This window comes from Primulina eburnea, chromosome 13 (genome assembly GCF_022965805.1).
Source record: "Primulina eburnea isolate SZY01 chromosome 13, ASM2296580v1, whole genome shotgun sequence".
Classification (NCBI taxonomy): Eukaryota; Viridiplantae; Streptophyta; class Magnoliopsida; order Lamiales; family Gesneriaceae; genus Primulina; species Primulina eburnea.
The window spans coordinates 28,821,109-28,839,036 of NC_133113.1; the positions used below are offsets into that span (position 1 = coordinate 28,821,109).

The following is a 17,928-nucleotide window of genomic DNA, read 5'->3' on the forward strand; positions in this document are numbered from 1 at the left end:
AGCAGAAACCAGTAGCAAGAGCAAGCCTATTTCCAGAACTCAACCGAAACTCTCCAGCAAATTACAGTAAGTGGGCTTACGTATAAATATCTTGAAACCCGTTTGATGATTTCTGATTTAAAGCAAAGTACTCTTGATTTCTGATATCTGATTTTGAAGCACTCAAACTTAGTGAACTAATGGTAGGAATATATATTCTGAACATTACTGATTACTGATTACTGGCCTCACCCCTTAGAGGAGAGAACATATAGGGGACTGATATCAGTTTAGCCATGAAATTCACGAACGTGCTCTGTGCTGATAAACTTCTGATTTCCGATTACTGAATACTGATTACTGATTTCTGGACACTGAACACTGATTTCTATTATGAAAATAAGAATTTCTGTATTTTTTCCTATTACTGTTCTGTATGAAAATGATTTCGAAAACTGGGAGTTATTCCCGCCCCCGCTTACTGACTGACAACCATATCACTCTCCCACCAAAACATCTCAGATGAGAACGATGAAGAAAGACTAGAAGAAGAGGAGCAGATCCAGTTCTGGCGCTGGTGAAGAAGATTGTTAATTCTCAGTTTTATTTATGTTGTTTTCCGCTGCGTCTGTAAGACATTGTGATGTCTGGTTTGTTTTACATTTCCACTGTAAAACATTAATTATTCGAGTTTATATCGGACATTGAAATATTCAGTATTTATGAATAAAAGACTGGTTTCTGAATTTCGTACTTCTGATGCTTGTTTTTGAATGTAAATTTGAGAGCAACGCCGGTGTCAATCAACCTCCGTCCCAGGACGTGACATAAAATCCCAGAATTAGAACTTAAAACGGCAGTACAATATTCATGTATATAGGTAGCATGGAATATTTGCAATTTTCACACAGCAGGTTTCAAAAAATGTATTTCATTCCCACGTAATGAAAAATATATACGACATTGTATTGGCGTAGACAAACACGTATATATTCCAACTCTTTCGTTCTCGACAAGCATTTTCATAAAACTTTGATGACTTCGAGAACTGCAGCGCGACCATTTGCTTTTACATCCAACAAACCACGTCAATGGTTGAAATCTCCAAAAGAGCAGATTCCTCCGAAAATACCAGTAAAACAACAAAGTTGGTTTCCCGTATATAACCACTTAAAAAAATGGCACAAAGGGAATCCTAAACCTATGTACATTTGATCCACCGTTGACCAAGAAACTCACTAAGGTGGTGGCAAAAATGGCCTAATATGAGAATAATACTGAGAAGTATGTGTAGATATATTAGGATACGAGGTGGAGGAATGGAGTGCTGTTGGATACAAAGTAGCAGTCAATGATGGGAATCCTGATGATGCTGCAGTGCTAAACGAAGTTGATATCGGGAGGGTTCTACTTTTCTCGTGGACTTGCCATGCCTGATTTGCTAGCCCTTGCAGGTTGAATTCGACTCCTTGTCCAGCTACTGTCTCCTGCAAAGTCGGCTGTATTCATAAAACTTGACGCTGTCAAACAAAAAAACGTACACATCTATATCACGTATTTCAAGAAGCTAGCATGAGAAATAAAAAGATTTTGATCTTGTGTTGTATTTCACATCATATCTTCGTTACAAGAATGAAATTATTGGCAACCAAATCCATACATCTAGGAGCAGACCTTCATTTTGAAAGGACCAAAGGTATGCGTGCAGCGACACTCACGTGGTTAGAAGAATTACATATAAAACTTAAAAATGTCTGCTTTCCAAACGAGGAGACGGTAAGTTTAGCAGCAATAGAGAAATAGAAGATGGCTGTGTTTGATTTACCTTATAATTTGGAATAGATTTAGGATTTACAGCATTCCACATAATGGGATGCTCCATAGTTACTGGAACTCCATTGAGAAGTGGATTCGCCACTGAGCTGTGACGGAATTCAAATAAACCCAAATTTCCACTCTCCTTCGAAGAAGATGTTGACATCCCCAAATTCAAATCAAGATCGTGTTGGCCACCTGCATTTATGGTGCACGAAAGCATCAACACAGAGCAATTGAACCACATGCAATAGAATACACAAATTTCACATTCATTTCCTATGTTTTGGTCCTAGTTTTGCATGGAAATTTCGCAATAGAAAAAGTGAAGGCATCACCTTCTTGAGAGGGTTTTGGTACACTATCATACGAGCTTGGTTCAAAGTTTGTGACTACATCCCTTCCATTACTTTGGATGGCTGCCTTGTCATAGGCCCTAACAAGGGAGAATGTAATTTGAATAAAACCCTATTGCGTTCATTTAGGATGTTTCAATGTAATAAATCAATCAAGAAATTTTGGCGATTCTGATGATCACTAAACGACCTTGCAGCCTCTACTTCAGTGTCGTATAGTCCAAGATATATATACCTGCAGTTCAACCATCACTCCCACAATAAAAACAAAGTACATATCGTACAGGCCTATATATTCGTGCAAACGACTTGACACAAACCCTTCGGATCCACAATCAAAAATATATATTTTTCAAGTTGAGCATCAACTGATCATGGTATCACCACAATTATTCCTTCTGTGTTCTAAATTGTGTGCAAGTGACAGTCTATTTTCTTGATGTACTTGAAGGATTGTAATATTTTTTTTCCTCAAAAAAAGAGTGAACAAATATATAAATATATATAAATTTTCACTTACTTCTTTCCTAGTAATTGGCCCATCCGAGCTTCCCATCGACCACACTTGTGTAGCGTCACTCCTCGGTATTTAGAACTCCCTCGGGAAAACCCTGTGCTTTGTCGACGTAAAATATGTACAAATTCTTCCTTTGACAAATTCTTCACCTATATCAATATTTATAAATACCATCATAATTTAATACACTAAGACATTATTTGAAGACGTCATTTTAGAAATTGCATCTCAAGTACTGATCTTGAGAATGTTGATTAAGGGAAAATAAAAACTCGAAATTAAAAAGGGGTTTAATTTCGATTTCCAAATTATTAATTTTACAAAATCTCATGTAACACTGCCTCGCGGCTCGAATCTCCTATCCGATCTTTATGAGAATATTTCAAGTGAGACCTACTCAATCGATTAACCTAGTGGAATTGAATAGTTCGATTTCCCACCTCATGCTTCATATCGTCTTCATAATCATCGAGGATAAAATTAATATCGGCATCGACACCCCGGAATTTAATCGCAGCTCTATCATATGCTCTGATGAAATAAAAATTGACAAAATTTATCAATAAACGAAGTGTAATACGTACATTATTACATGAAAACAACAAAAATAAATAACATTGATTTACCTAGCAGCAGCTAGAGCAGTGTCAAATCCACCTAACACAAATCAACACCAAACCCCATCAAGATTGTTTTTACCAAAATAGGAAACAAGAAAAAAAATGACAGTAGTACTCTGTACATATATGGAAATAAAATAATCCATACCCAAGTAAACTTGTTTCCCGCAGTCCCTACATCCAAAAGAAATCGCGATAACATGGGAAAAAATACCATTGTAATTCAAAGAAATTAAGGACAACTTAATTTAAAAGGAGTAATTACCAAATATGGGATTCCCATCTTCCAGTTCTCCGATAAAAAGTAACCCCTCTATACTGTGAGCTTCGGGATCTGGGCCCCCTCCGGCTCTTCTTAGCTTTCACCTGTTGTACGTGCTGCTTCTGTTCTTGCACGATCGGTTGATGACGGAGGAGATCTGCCGTGTCGTCCCTGTGGCGCCACCCCTCCAATCTCAACTCTCCGATCCCACCCACTGGAAAAAGCTCACGAGTCACCAATCCTGACCCAGTCAAAAACCCCCGATCATCACCATCAATATCCTTGTCAGCCGTGTCATCGTCTCTGATGCCTTCTCCGTTGTTTAGGATATCGAAACTGAAAGTCAAGGCTGTGGTTTCGGCGCCTGAGCCAGGGGAGGCACGTGAGGAGCACGCTTCGCCGTTGCTGGAGCTGGTTTCTCCTTCTGAAGAAATCGTCGAGCGTGCAGCTGATCCTCTTGCAAGTTTTTCCTTTACATTGCTGTTATCTATGCTGAGATTGAGATCGAACATGCTTCTTCCTTCCTTAATATATTTTCTCCGCAACTCTGTCGAGAAAATTACGAAGAGCTGAATTTCATACAATTCTGTCTTGTAATTATCCACGGAGATCCATCTTGTCAGCAAATATCTTCAATTAATTAGCTTCACAGATATACATATATATATATATATGTGCATATGTATCTATATGCTCGGAGAGAGAGAGAGAGAGAGAGGGGTGTCAAAGTACAAGGAGATGGGAGGTACTACCAATGTACTGCACCTCTAGTATGGTTTCCTTTGACTATTTAACGTTGGTGGCAAGGGTTTGCTATCTGAACCGGGATAGCAGGTCTCCAGTGTGTTCATGTATTTTTTAAAAAAAATATATAAGTGAGAATTATACCAAATTTAAAAAATTTAAATAAATTATAGAAATTGGTGGATCGATGTAAGGTATTCTTATCATGTTTGTGAACTTATTATATTACTATTTTAAGGTTGTGTGATGATCGTTTGATGGAACTATACCAAGAAGATATTTTTCGTGTTGCAGAAGATTGAGATGTCACACCAATTTTTGTTGTTTAATATATATATATATATATATATATATATATATATATATATATATATATATATATATATATATATATAAAAGATAATTTTTTGTGTTACAGAGGATTGAGATGTCACACCAATTTTTGTTATTTAATTTTTATATTATATATAAATAGACGTTCATTTTCAACTCTAATAATATTCATTTCCACATTCTGGATACTTCTTATAAACTAGCTATATTTCGCAGACGCAGTGTGGGTATAGGTTTTTTTAATAATTATCGAAAGATTAAATTAAAACTTAATAAATTATCGAAAGCTTAAAGTGTTATTTGAATTGTTGTAATTAAAAAAAATAAAAATAAAAGTGTTTGTTGAAATTAAAAATAAAAAATAAAAAACAAAGTTGTAATATTAATATAACATAATGACAAAATTTTAAGAGCAAAAAACAGACCAATACATTATTTTTGTTTTTATTATAGATATTCTTAATAATATTAATAATAATAATAATAATAATAATACTAATAATAGATAAATATAATATGAAAATCAAGTTCAAAACTATTCCGAGTAAAAGAAAAACATGCGTGGAATCTAGACTACCCTTTGGGACACACGTACTGCCGAGTTGCCACGCATTCGACACGACTACATGAACTGCAGCTGATCTAATTCTTTGCATCCTACAACCCATGCGCCATTTCGTAGGAGTTAGGAGTAAAAAAATCAAATAATAAATAAAATGATATAAAATTAATTATCATTGTGTCATCTTACTATTTTTTTTCCGTCCCATTTTTTAAACGTGTTTTACTATTGCTGTCGACCTTCAATTTTATTTTATCCTGTAAATCTGTGAAGTCTTTTCGGGTGTTGCGATACAACAATTGTTTGACCTTTTTTTTTGTGTTTTCTTGCGTTAATCGTGATTTTATTCTAGGTGTTTTGGGTCCGTTTTGTAAATGTACTTGTATTTTCCAGTGTCTGTTTGGGATAAAATATCGTAAACTTTTGTCTTCTAAGTATTTCTAAGCCTGAAGTAATTTATTTATTTTGAATTGAATTTTTTAAAAAATTATTTTTAAGGATCATATTTCTTATAAATAAATGTCTACTCTATTATTTTGTGATTATTCGTTAACATGATATATTTATTTTAATTTTTTTTATCGATTAGTTATATATAAAAATTCGTCTCGAGAAAAAATCTTGCTCCGTCTCTGAATTCAATAATTTGGATACAAAATTTTGATGGAAACACACAATAGCCCCAAGTTAGGACCATTGTAGTTAGTCCGATGGGTGTTGTATTGAAATAAATGCGAAGGAGGGAGCGGTCCAGCACTTGCAAGGGGATCTTATTGACTCATTCTACTGATGAAAACAAACATTCTTTTTCAATTCAAAGCTGCATATGATCAATTGCAAGTGAAGGAATAATTGGCAGCACGTTAATGAAACATGTACCCTGATGTGGCCGGGTGAAAATGGCTGTGAGATACGTGGACAATTTCACCGGTCGGATTGTGACAATGATAAGGAATATAAGAGCCTAGTGAGATGTATCCAAATCAGAGGTTTCTTCTTCTCAGAAAAACCAGTATTGACCTGTAAACACGAAGATAACCACGTGAATTGGCGCAGTATGATGTTTGGCACCACTCCGATGCTAAAATTAGCAGGTACGTGAGAAAAACTATGTAGCAAAGAAAAAAATGATGTAGGAATGGTGTTGGCAAGATATATATATATATATATGAATGAATGTTTTAAATTTGAGCAAACCTGATATTTATAGCAAGAAAGTCAATGATGACTTTGTTTTCATTGCCTCCTTACTAATTTTGGCAAGATGGTTGCACATGCCCTACTTAATAAGGTATCACATACTTGTACACTCCAGAGCAGTGCTGCTATCGAGATAATCCAAATAGAAAAACCAGTATCCGGGAACTTGTTTGGAAGCCCGGGCTTCTGATAGCTCCGACTGATAATAGCCCGGTGAAATTATGTATCCATATATTTTCCTGGTTATCTATCAGATTGGCCCAAAGATTCTCATTATCTTATCCATGATACGAGATCATCTGATATCCATGACCCGAGCTTTCCCGGGATAACACTATACCCATTACCATTATCCTTTGTATCGTATCCATTTATATACATAGTATTCTTATAAGAACTTTCAATTCATCCCAAGGCTTTGAAATATGAAGGTTGAGCTCATAGCTTGTAGCATAAAAGTGTTTTTTTTTTCCGTACATGATGCTCTTAGCTGGCCTATGCAGTAAATTGCCAAAAAAGTGAAAGACGTAAGATTAAGATTGAAACTTGATAATACATTATATCAAAATCACGTGGAAAGAAAAATACACAAATGTATCGATTTTTCTTATATAAATGACAAAAAAAATTATAAAAGTTCAAAGATCGTGATATTCTACATTCTAATCAAAATTAAGTACACATGCGATACACCACTGGTCGAGTAATTGGGCGTAGAATTCAACACGGATGACTAAATGGATTTCAAAAGAAGACAACCGACAAGTTCAGCAATAGTCGACTACCAATAAGAATACACAATTTATTTAAACTAAATCTCGGAAAACGGCTGATTATTGTTATATACCCATAATGTTCGGGGTTTTATATAAGTCGCATTTTTTGACTTTGTAGGATTTCGTTGGCCAGCAAAATCTACGACTATTATTTCAGCCAATTTGTATGTATATATATATTGAGTGAAAGGTATCAAAACCTTTTGCTAAAGTACTGTGGTTGGAGTAATTGGTCGCTAAAACCTAGCTACGCTATTGGTTGCTTTCACTTTTTGCTTGCGGATAGGATATGATTCCAAGTGGTGTTCGTTTTCCCAATATTCTATGAAAAATTAAAATTATCGAAAAATAAATGAATATGACGTAAAAATAATATATAGGTTTTGTATGCGATATTTAATATAGACAATTTAAATAACAGGCCACACGTATATATCGTAGCTTATTTATTATTATTGATATTTCACAAAATATATCTAGCAAGGACTAATTTGAAAAGTATTTTAATTATACCAAACTAGTACCGATCTCTAATATACTCTTGATTTATATTGAATGTTGGTCCTTCATGTTTCGTAACTACTATAATTAAATGAACAAATATCGAAGTTATCCTAATATATCGATAATTAAGATAATGGACGAAGTCTGTTCGATACTTCTTAAATACAAAACCTACATTTTTACAAGTTATACAAGAAATCGATTATATTCATACTCGTTTTTTCCTGTAGTGTCGATTGAGCTTACACACACATGTTATATAAGTACGCCAAAATATGTACATGTTTTTTTTTAAAAGGAAACAGATATGTATTAAACTACTGAATGTATCTCAGAATTTAAAACAGATTTTAAACGAAAATGGTAACAAATCAACAAAGTCTAAAGAAACCCATAGAAGTTAGCAAATGGGCAACCTGATTTGTCGACTTACGGCAGTGATGAAACAAAGCACCATGCATTTGATCAGGGCAAGCTTTGTGAACATCTGCTACAATCGGGGAATATTGAGAATCGATCACTGCTTAGATCGCTGTTAAAACACCGATGTGTGTCGCGTAGTAGTCAAAACTCCTTATCTAATTGCACGAAGCTCCGCGAGGGTGGGGATAAAATAAACCCAACAAACAGGACACCATCCCAAACAACGCCAATTCATTCGCACGGAACAACAACTTCGACTCCAAAGTAAGGAATTGATGGGACAACCTGGCATCGATTTTGATTTTAATTGACCCATTATTTGAAAGGGGAAAAAAATGTTGCATTTTTTACATTTTGTTATGTTCCATTCCATATTACTGACTTAGATGTCCGGAAGTTTTTTTTTTTTTTGGAGAATCCTCAATCCATTTTCTTTGTAATAAGTAGGACTCAAATATCTTAGGTTATATTTGGATGGATAACTTTCAATACATATATTTCAAAGGTATTTTTATAATTTAGAAGAAACAATACCATAAATTTGAAATACATTTTTTGCAAGTTTGTATAGTGTTTCATATTAATTATGATGAACTTCAAGTTCATCGAATAATGAAAGTATTTGAAATTAATTCTAATTTATGTAACTAAGGTCTAAGGAGTAAATAAATAAAACATAAATTTAAGATTTTATCTATTGTTTCATCGTTAACCATAAAACTATAATAAATTTCAAATCTATATTTGCAAATGCAGCTTTACCGTAGCAGGGAGGAGAATTATGACTCGGTCATCAATATATATGTATGTTAAAGTAGTTCAAAAAGGAAGGAGAGTGTGAATGTAAAGCCACATGGAGAACTTGGGAGACGGACAAATGTGGGTCCCTCTCTTATTGTAGTAACCCTACAACCTTAAAACACCTTTGTTGCGTTACTTGGTTTCCAAATACGGTAACATATATGGAGTCCGATCCACCCGGTCAAATCTCTGGTGTTCTCCATCTAACGGTCAGGGATGGATCAAAGGTTTATTATTACACTATCTTCAAGCGTGATCCGAATAATCCACGTTTAATGTTCTTTTTTACGTATCTATTACTATTATTAAGAATCTGTTTAATAAAGTCAAAAATATTGGTCTGTTTTTGGATCTTTCAATTTTGTATTTGGTCTGTGTTTTGCTTCCTAATTTTGCCCTCATTTGATATCAAAATTACATTTTTGTGTTTTTTTTAAAATTTCAAAAAACATTTTTGTTTTTATTTTTTTTAATTACAACTATTCAAATAGCACTTTAGTCCCTCCATAATTTGTCAAATTTCACTTTAGTCTATAAATATTTATAAAAAAACTGTACACACCGCGTGTGCAAAGTACCTAGTACAATAAAATTTTTTGTCATGCTTCAACGAGGTACAACAATTCTTACAAAAAAAAAATAAATTTATCAAAATTTCGTTATAAATTCAATACAATATATTATGAAATGATAGTACCAACAATTGTTGTAAATATCGATTCAAGATATACACATATATATATTCTAAAAATTTATCTATCCTTTTGCTTTTGAATCAAACATCGTTTGGTAATCTAGGAAAATATACGGTCAGAAAAATAAATTATTATCTTATCAGAAATAATACATTTTAATGTTCATATAATATTTGTAAAATGTTTATTTTACTATAAAATGTGTGAAGTATAGAGCATTATGGTTGTACAACCAATTGCCAACTTGATAAAATTTAAATCAAGTGGGGATTATATATATATATATATATATATATATATATATATATATATATATATATATATATATATATGTATGAATGTACATGTCATACGTGTTTGTATCTGATTGCGCATATATACTAAGGAACAATTTGATTTTGAATATTTTAAGGGAAGTACAATCTTTTTAGTATTAGGTACACTGTCGGCAGAGAGGTAAGTTGTCCGAGGTTTGTACACAGGGAGACGTGGGCACGTCTCCTCCATTCATGGAAAGTATTTGTAATATCATGCGTCTCTCTCCTGTCTTTTTTAGTCCACCTTTCTTTTCATATTTTATTAATTAAAATCTTGTTTGCTAGAATTTTCTATGAATAATATAATCATGGCATTATTAATGTGCACTCTCTTTACCCTTCTTCCTTTCCGTTCAATTTATTTTATGGGATTCCAATCTTCGTACTTCAATTTTTTAAAAAAAACTTGATCATATTTACTATTTTTATTTTGGTCAATGCAACTTATTTCTTAAATTTTATAATAAAATTTGTTAAGATTATAGATTTTGGTCTATAGTAGGTCTCTTGTGAGACGGTCTCACGAATCTTTATCTGTGATATAGGTCAACCATACCGATATTCACAATAAAAAGTAATACTATTAGTATAAAAAATAATATTTTTTCATAGATGACCCAAATAAGAGATCCGTCTCCCAAAATACGACCCGTGAGACCGTTTTACACAAAATTTTGCTTTTTGTCTAACTCCACCACAAAAATTATCTCAAGAGTTATGAAAGTTCACGTGTATATATACAACTCGTAATTGCTTAATCCAACCGACGTGAGATATCTAACACACCATTACACACCTAAAAATGACAATTTGAGCGCGAAATTTACAAAATATTATCGGACGACACATAAGATAGTCCAACAAATAATAATAGATCATATGGAATATGATACCATATTCATATTGAGACTTAAACAATCCTATATCCTGAACTAACTTTTGAGGTTTCAAACTTAACCGAACTTTAGGTTTAAGTACTCTAATTTTTATCTTTTTTGTTCTTCCTCTTCACAATTAATAGGACCTCTGTTAGGTGGGAAAATGCACATTAATTGACCTCATAAATTGAAATACACTACAAAGAAGATATCAAATCAAAATATTTTGCAATCTTAGACTTTTGTACTTCTTGAAATCTGAATCCGTGGGCCATTAAGACTAATTATTTCAATTCTCATATCACAGTCTTGTGAATCAAAGGCATTTGTTCAAACTTTACATCTGTCCAAAGTTTCATTTCTAACAAATCACAACATAATGGTAGGGTAATTTATGTCGGGTAGATTATCATGACCCTCATTATTGTTATTATGCCACACAGAATGTGATAACATAGAAATTCACTCATTTTATTGTTAATTATAATTAGATATATAATCGTTTTGGGAAAAAAAATACCACTTGTATGATATTAAGTTAGAATTAAATGCTCGAAAATTTTAATTAGACAAAAATTTATGTAAGACAGTCTCATAGGTCGTATTTTGTGAGACAGATATCTTATTTGGGTCATCCATGAAAAAATATTATTTTTTATTGTGAATATTGATAGGGTTGACCCGTCTCATAGATAAAGATTCGTGATACCGTCTCACTTAGAAACCTACTCTTTCAATTATATACGATATGATCTCCTCGCCAAAAATAGCAATTATACCTATATGTAACCCTGGTGTACACAATAATGATCAGGTAATTAAAACCCTAGATTTAAATTTTAGACACAAATCCATAATGTCGTGCTTGGATGAAAGGATTTGATCAAATTTATAGATTTTAAGTTCATTTGATTGCTTAAAATAAATGTAATATTAATTATGATGGATTTGAAAAACGTATAAAATGTGTGTCATTCAAATTCAATATCATTGAAATTTCTTTCAAATCAAATCGTTCATTTAAAATAAAATTCTCTCGTCGAAACACGAACTAAAAGTCTACGAGTTGTTGTCGGACCAACTTGTACATCCCGAAGGTGCCTGATCAAGACCCCGATAGAAGAATTAAAACCACACCAAAGGCGTAGCCATCAGATGCAGTAGAAGTAGAACAAAGGCATCAAAATTCTATCTTTTCTTGAAAGCTAGACGCACATGTAACGTACCTATATCGACTAGTCCATTCCAGCATTTAATTAGACAAGTGGGTTTCGTAAAATCCACATCTCAATAAATTAAATTTGAGAGGGGGGGGGGGGGGGGGGGGTGTGGGTGGGTAGGTTAACAGGGGCATTATTTTGAAAGAGAAGTCTTGTTGTCGAGCCTATTTAATTTTTTTTATATATAGATATCAAACTCCAGACACTTGGCATTATTCTATTGCATATACCTTTTAGAAAATATATATTCTAACCAATCAATAATCATAGGATAGAAATAGACATGATCCCATGATTCCTAGGTTTTTTATTACTATTAAATCACCAAGAAACATAGGTTAGCCAAAATATATAGTACAACTTGCAGATAAAGACACACTCACACACACATACACACACGTGTGCTTGAGAAGTATCTTTAATTTTATGTAAAACAAATGGCAAAATTTTCACTTCGAATCGTTATTCACATGATTTTTATTTCTTTTTCGGGTTCGAATAGAGGTGATAAATGTAATGTAGGTAAACCGAACTTTACTATTCCAGGATACATTAAAATTACATGAAGAATAGCGTGAGAAAAGAATAAAAATAGTAAGATCCCATTTTTAAATGTTTTTCGAGAAATTTAACTTCTAAATAGATCTGGAAGTGGGCTACAGATTAGAAAAACGAAACTTTGAATGGACCGGCCCATTGGTATTGTAAAGCATGACTCCGAGTTTCGACAAAAGCCTGTCATCACGATATAGCTGTTGGGCCCATTATTCACTCAATTCAAATTTATGGGCCGTCCAAAGATAATTAAGGGGGCCTGAGATTCAAATTTTCAAACGAAGCAGCCCCCACACAGGTCCACAAAAGCCAAACCCTTCCCCCGCGCTTTCCTACTCTTTAGTTCTCTTGAATCTAATTCCTGTACTCGGAAAAGGAAATGGAGAAGGAAAAGGAAAATGAATGCAGCAATCCTTCAATCCAAGAAGGAGTTCCCATCTATGGCGGAAAATTCGTTCAGTATAATGTCCTCGGTAACCTTTTTGAAGTACCCGTCAAGTATATCCCTCCAATTACTCCCGTCGGTCGCGGCGCCTACGGTCTTGTTTGGTAATTTTGTTTCCTTTCGTAATTGTTGCATACATGTGTTTGATGTGTGTATGATTTTGCGAAATTGGTGTGTATTATCTGCTCTCAGCTGTGCTACGAATGCCGAGACCAAGGAACAAGTGGCAATTAAGAGAATTGGGAATGCCTTTGATAACCGAATCGATGCGAAAAGGACTTTACGGGAAATTAAACTTCTTACTCATATGGATCATGAGAATGTGAGACTTTTTATTTTCCCTAATTTTTATATCTGACTGTTCGTCATTTGTTTGATTTCTCAGAAATGGGCTGAAATTTTTGAAATTTAGATTATAAGAATTTCCGTTCTCAGATGTATTTTTATTTTCGGGTTATTAATTGGTAGTGTCACACTTACTTTCTGTTTGTAGATTATTAAGATTAAGGATATTATTAGGCCACCGGACAAACAGGAGTTTAATGACGTGTACATTGCGTATGAATTGATGGATACTGATTTACACCAGATTATATGCTCATCCCAGGAACTCACCGAAAACCACTGTCAAGTAAGTCCACAATGATTTGGAGAATTATTACATTTGATAACTTTAGGTTCACTATTTTATATTTATTCGCAATTACGTTTTGATTAATGTTTGTTAGACAAGATTAATCAATCACTTAGCGCGGTATGGATGTTTGATTTTGGTTCATAGCTGTCAAAGCGTGAGGCACAAAAAATAGCACTAGTTTATGGGGCTTAAATTGCAAATCGAAGTGCAAGTTTTACGGAAAAAAGCTTAAGAAACAAAATATTCTCAAAAAAATAAAAAAAATTCAATAGATGAAATATCAAATAAAAAAATAATAGTAATTTTCATCTACATTTTCCAAATTTCCGTAATCAGTTTCATTCTTTGATTTGTATAAATCTTCTTCTTTGGTTTCATCATCAAGGTAGATCTCTTCTTCATCTACTAGATTAGTTCGAGCCGAAGATTGATTTTTTTGGAAAGTAGACAATGATGCTCTTTTTGAAGTAGATATATGTCGAGATCGAAAGTTGTACGCACTTTCACCAACCCCAGCAGCTTGTGCTACATTAGTCCAACACAAATCTTTATCTTCGTAGACAAAATCATTATCATCGTTGTCACTGTCCCATTTTTCCAACAAACATTCATTGCTATCATCTATTCCTGACAACGAAATGGGATTGATCTTATCTCCCATAACATATTTTCGTCCCAAAGCTCTGTTATACTTGATATATGCCATATCCTTATGTTTTTTTGGTGTTTTTCCAATTGAGTCGTAATCTTATCAATTGACTTGAACGTCTTTGTTTGGCAGTTTCATCAACATCTTTCATAAAATAAAGATTAATAGGCCTGGTTTGCTTACACTTTTTACCTCGGACCGTAGGATGAATGCTTGAACCGGATATTGGTCGTTTCCTTTCATCTTTAGTTTGAAGATCAACTTCATATAATCATATCCTTCCAAATCAACAATATCACTCAGAAGAAATATCATATATTGGATTTTTCAATTTACTCTTTTTCTCTATTTAACTTCTTCTTTAACATGTTTACGACATTTTGGACAAGTTTTCGCATTTCTGTTGCCCCCAACTAAATGTAGCTTACGTCGATAAATTCAGTTATTTGTTGTTTTACTACCGCAAAACACACACCTAACAACATTTGGATTTTTAAGATACGAAAGTATTAATTCCAAGCAGTATCCTTTCTGTGGATTTGTATTTGACATGGTTAAGAATTAATGAACTGAAAATCATAATAATCAACCAATACATTGAAAAAAAGTAAAAAAATAAAATAAAAACATCAATCTAAAATAGAGAAGATTCTTACAAAAGACATCAAATGAGAGGGCAGAAGATGTGCGCGGCGGCGGCGAGGTCAGAAAGAAGTACAAGAGAGAGAGTCAACAGATAAATTTAGGCTTTAGCTCTTCTTCCATTTTTTATTTTTGGTTTAATAGCAGAGTGAAAATCGTACTAAGACTTCTACTCTGCAGAAATAAACAAAAAATATAGGGTAAGCACTTTTCTCTCAAGCCCAATTAAGCGAGCAAACTGAAGCGCACACTTCTTAGTCGTCGTGCGCTTCGGGGTTCTCAGAAACACTAGCCTTGTGCTTCACGGCGCTTTGCGCTTAAACGCAAAAAGCGAGCGCTTGTAACAACTATGATTTGGTTTCAATGGTCTGAATTTGTAATTTATTAATGACGCGCTTGTTAGATAAAAAATGCAATTCACATCCAGTTTTTGCTTTGCTTGAATAAATCTCTACCTTATTATTAATCCGACAGTGATAAGGGTAAAGAGGTAAAATTATATTAATCTAATTAGACAACTACAAAGTGGGCCTTAAATAATTTCTTATTTTCCTTCTTCATTCTAGACTTCAGATTGAGAGGAGGTAATGTCATGAAGTTTGAATGCGAAAGACATGTTACCTGATAATTAACTGGCTGAAAGTTGGAGATGACTTACTGGGTAGCTTTCTTTATCAATACAATACTGTTTACCCTCCCTAATGTTACTAAACACTCGAGTCTTTGAGATCTTTACTCCTTAAATGGGTTGATCTCCAATTGTCAACTGAACTGGTTAATATGCGAGAGTGAAATTGAATGGAAAGTAGCTTTTCCATTTTTTGCTGAAGGAGCAGTTTCAATTCCCTGAAACAATGTTTGGCTTCCCAAAACCCCCTTGCATTACAATTTTAATGTTGACAGGGATTTGTACTTGACTTGCTGTGGTACATAATGTTCATTTTTCCGCTTACAGTGCATTCAGAAATAGCATGCCAGTCATTCTCTCATTCATGCATGAAGATACTAATATTTGTATTAATTTCATGTCCTAGATTGTAACATACGGGCTAGTTATTCAAGAAAGTTATTATAGCATCATGTTGTCATTTTGTTGGCAAGCCTTAAAATTTTTGGTATGGTATAAATATTTCATCTTTTACAAATGTTAATATTTCGTATGTCACCTGTTTCTTGCATTGTAGTATTTTCTGTATCAGCTGTTGAGGGGACTTAAGTACATACATTCTGCTGATGTTTTGCACCGAGATCTGAAGCCCAGCAATTTACTTCTTGATGCAAATTGTGACCTCAAGATTTGTGATTTTGGGCTCGCAAGGACCACCTCAGAGACAGATTTCATGACGGAGTATGTTGTGACCCGGTGGTATCGAGCTCCTGAATTATTGCTCAACTGCTCAGAGTACACTGCAGCTATTGATATGTGGTCTGTTGGCTGTATATTAATGGAGATTATCAAACGAGAGCCCATTTTTCCGGGTAAAGACTATATTCAGCAATTGGGCCTGATAAATGAGGTACTCTCATCCTTCCATCGCTACCACCTAGGATAACCTGTTCCATGAAATTTTTGTACAAAGTAAAATTTCTTTTCTTTTAAGATGGCATTGTTGCAGAATGAACTTAAAGCCACGCATTGTTTCTTCTTGACAACATAATAGTAGGCTGTTACCTCTTGGCTTAACTTTTTTTGCCAACAAAATGTGGTAGCAGCTACTGGGATCCCCTGAAGATTCTGACCTCGGATTCCTGAGGAGTGACAATGCTCGAAAGTACGTCAAGCAGCTCCCCAGTCTCCCCAAGCAACCTTTGTCCAAAAAGTTTCCGGACATTTCCTCAGTCACAATAGATCTCGTGGAGAAACTGCTCGTTTTTGATCCAGCTAAACGTATCACTGGTATGCTTTCCAAAATCTTTTATACCATAAGCTTTCTAGTTTAACACATTTCCATGACCAGTTGGTAAATTTAATTGTTCTGCTGATAAAGTTGAGGAGGCACTGAACCATCCATTTTTATCAAGTCTCCATGAGATCAACGAGGAGCCTGCATGCCCTTCTCCTTTTGTGTTTGATTTCGAGCAATCATCATTGAGTGAAGATGAAATAAAGGATCTAATATGGAACGAGTCTCTTAACTTCAACCCTGAATAAATGGCAACACCCGTCCTTTTCTTGGTTTATCCTCATCTTTGTATTGGTTGTGGTAAAGACCATGTTTTGGTTTCCCGTGTGTGTACGGGCTCGTGAGGAAACGAGTGCTTGCATTAGCCAAAGCTGTATGAGTGAGTTATGAATGAGGATTCAAGAGGGGAACTTGGATCCAAATCCGTTCCTGTTCGAAAGCTGATACAAAGAAAGGAATGTATCCTTTCGGCCACACTGTTGTAATCAATTTTGTACTTGGTGACTTTGGTGTATTTGTTTACAGTGCGAGACGCAAAAACTGATGAACTTTTGATGAGTTTTATTGCTTGCGATTCTCTAATATAATGAGTCGGTTAATTTTTATTTTGTTTTAATTTTTTTGTGAGCACTTTATTTACTAGTTTTGTTCATTAATCTTTTTCCCTATTAAAGGTTAATAAGAAAAATATAGCACGAACGATGAATTAATCATTTTTTTTTCTGCAAATAATAAAGAGGTCGAATTCAATCTATTAATTATTCTAGAAAAATAGAAAATCAAATAATTCCTGGGAACATTATTTTGGCACCAAACAATCACAATATATCTACCGTGATAACTTTTGTGTGAAGTGATATATTCACCTATTAATACGATGAAATCATGTTAAAAAACGTAACTCCATATTTCATGGGTGAATGTGATTTTTAAATTTATTATTAAATAATTTTTTTCGAATCTAATTATATAATTTGTGCGATACATATTTTATAAATCATTACAAACTACTGTGAATAAATCTAATGGATCACATTTCAGATACAAATGTAAAATATATTCGTCGCTTTGTCATATTCTAAGGTACTAACTAA

The 17,928-nt window shown here is 33.9% G+C and overlaps 2 protein-coding genes across 5 annotated transcripts; one reads left to right on the forward strand and one right to left on the reverse strand.

Moving 5' to 3' along the window:
• Positions 1-1,071: 1,071 nt before the first annotated feature.
• LOC140809290 (APETALA2-like protein 1) lies at positions 1,072-4,352 on the reverse strand. Of its 4 annotated transcripts, none has more exons than XM_073166868.1 (9): positions 3,553-4,350; positions 3,436-3,461; positions 3,294-3,324; positions 3,108-3,198; positions 2,671-2,816; positions 2,341-2,385; positions 2,133-2,230; positions 1,805-1,992; positions 1,072-1,478 (listed from the first exon to the last, which is right to left on the reverse strand). In XM_073166868.1, exons 1-9 carry the CDS (start codon positions 4,059-4,061, stop codon positions 1,218-1,220), a joined length of 1,395 nt encoding a protein of 464 aa, XP_073022969.1. In that variant the 5' UTR covers positions 4,062-4,350; the 3' UTR covers positions 1,072-1,217. The 4 variants fall into 4 exon arrangements, with proteins under 4 accessions (XP_073022969.1, XP_073022970.1, XP_073022972.1 ...); XM_073166869.1 differs by having other exon boundaries at positions 1,072-1,466; positions 3,553-4,339; XM_073166872.1 differs by having other exon boundaries at positions 1,342-1,499; positions 3,553-4,352.
• Positions 4,353-12,861: 8,509 nt separating this feature from the next.
• On the forward strand, positions 12,862-17,439 carry LOC140809723 (mitogen-activated protein kinase homolog NTF6-like). Its single transcript, XM_073167439.1, has 6 exons — positions 12,862-13,106; positions 13,195-13,324; positions 13,496-13,633; positions 16,115-16,447; positions 16,644-16,827; positions 16,919-17,439. The coding sequence occupies exons 1-6, from the start codon at positions 12,937-12,939 to the stop codon at positions 17,080-17,082; spliced, it is 1,119 nt and encodes a 372-aa protein (XP_073023540.1). The 5' UTR covers positions 12,862-12,936; the 3' UTR covers positions 17,083-17,439.
• The last annotated feature ends 489 nt before the right edge of the window (positions 17,440-17,928 follow it).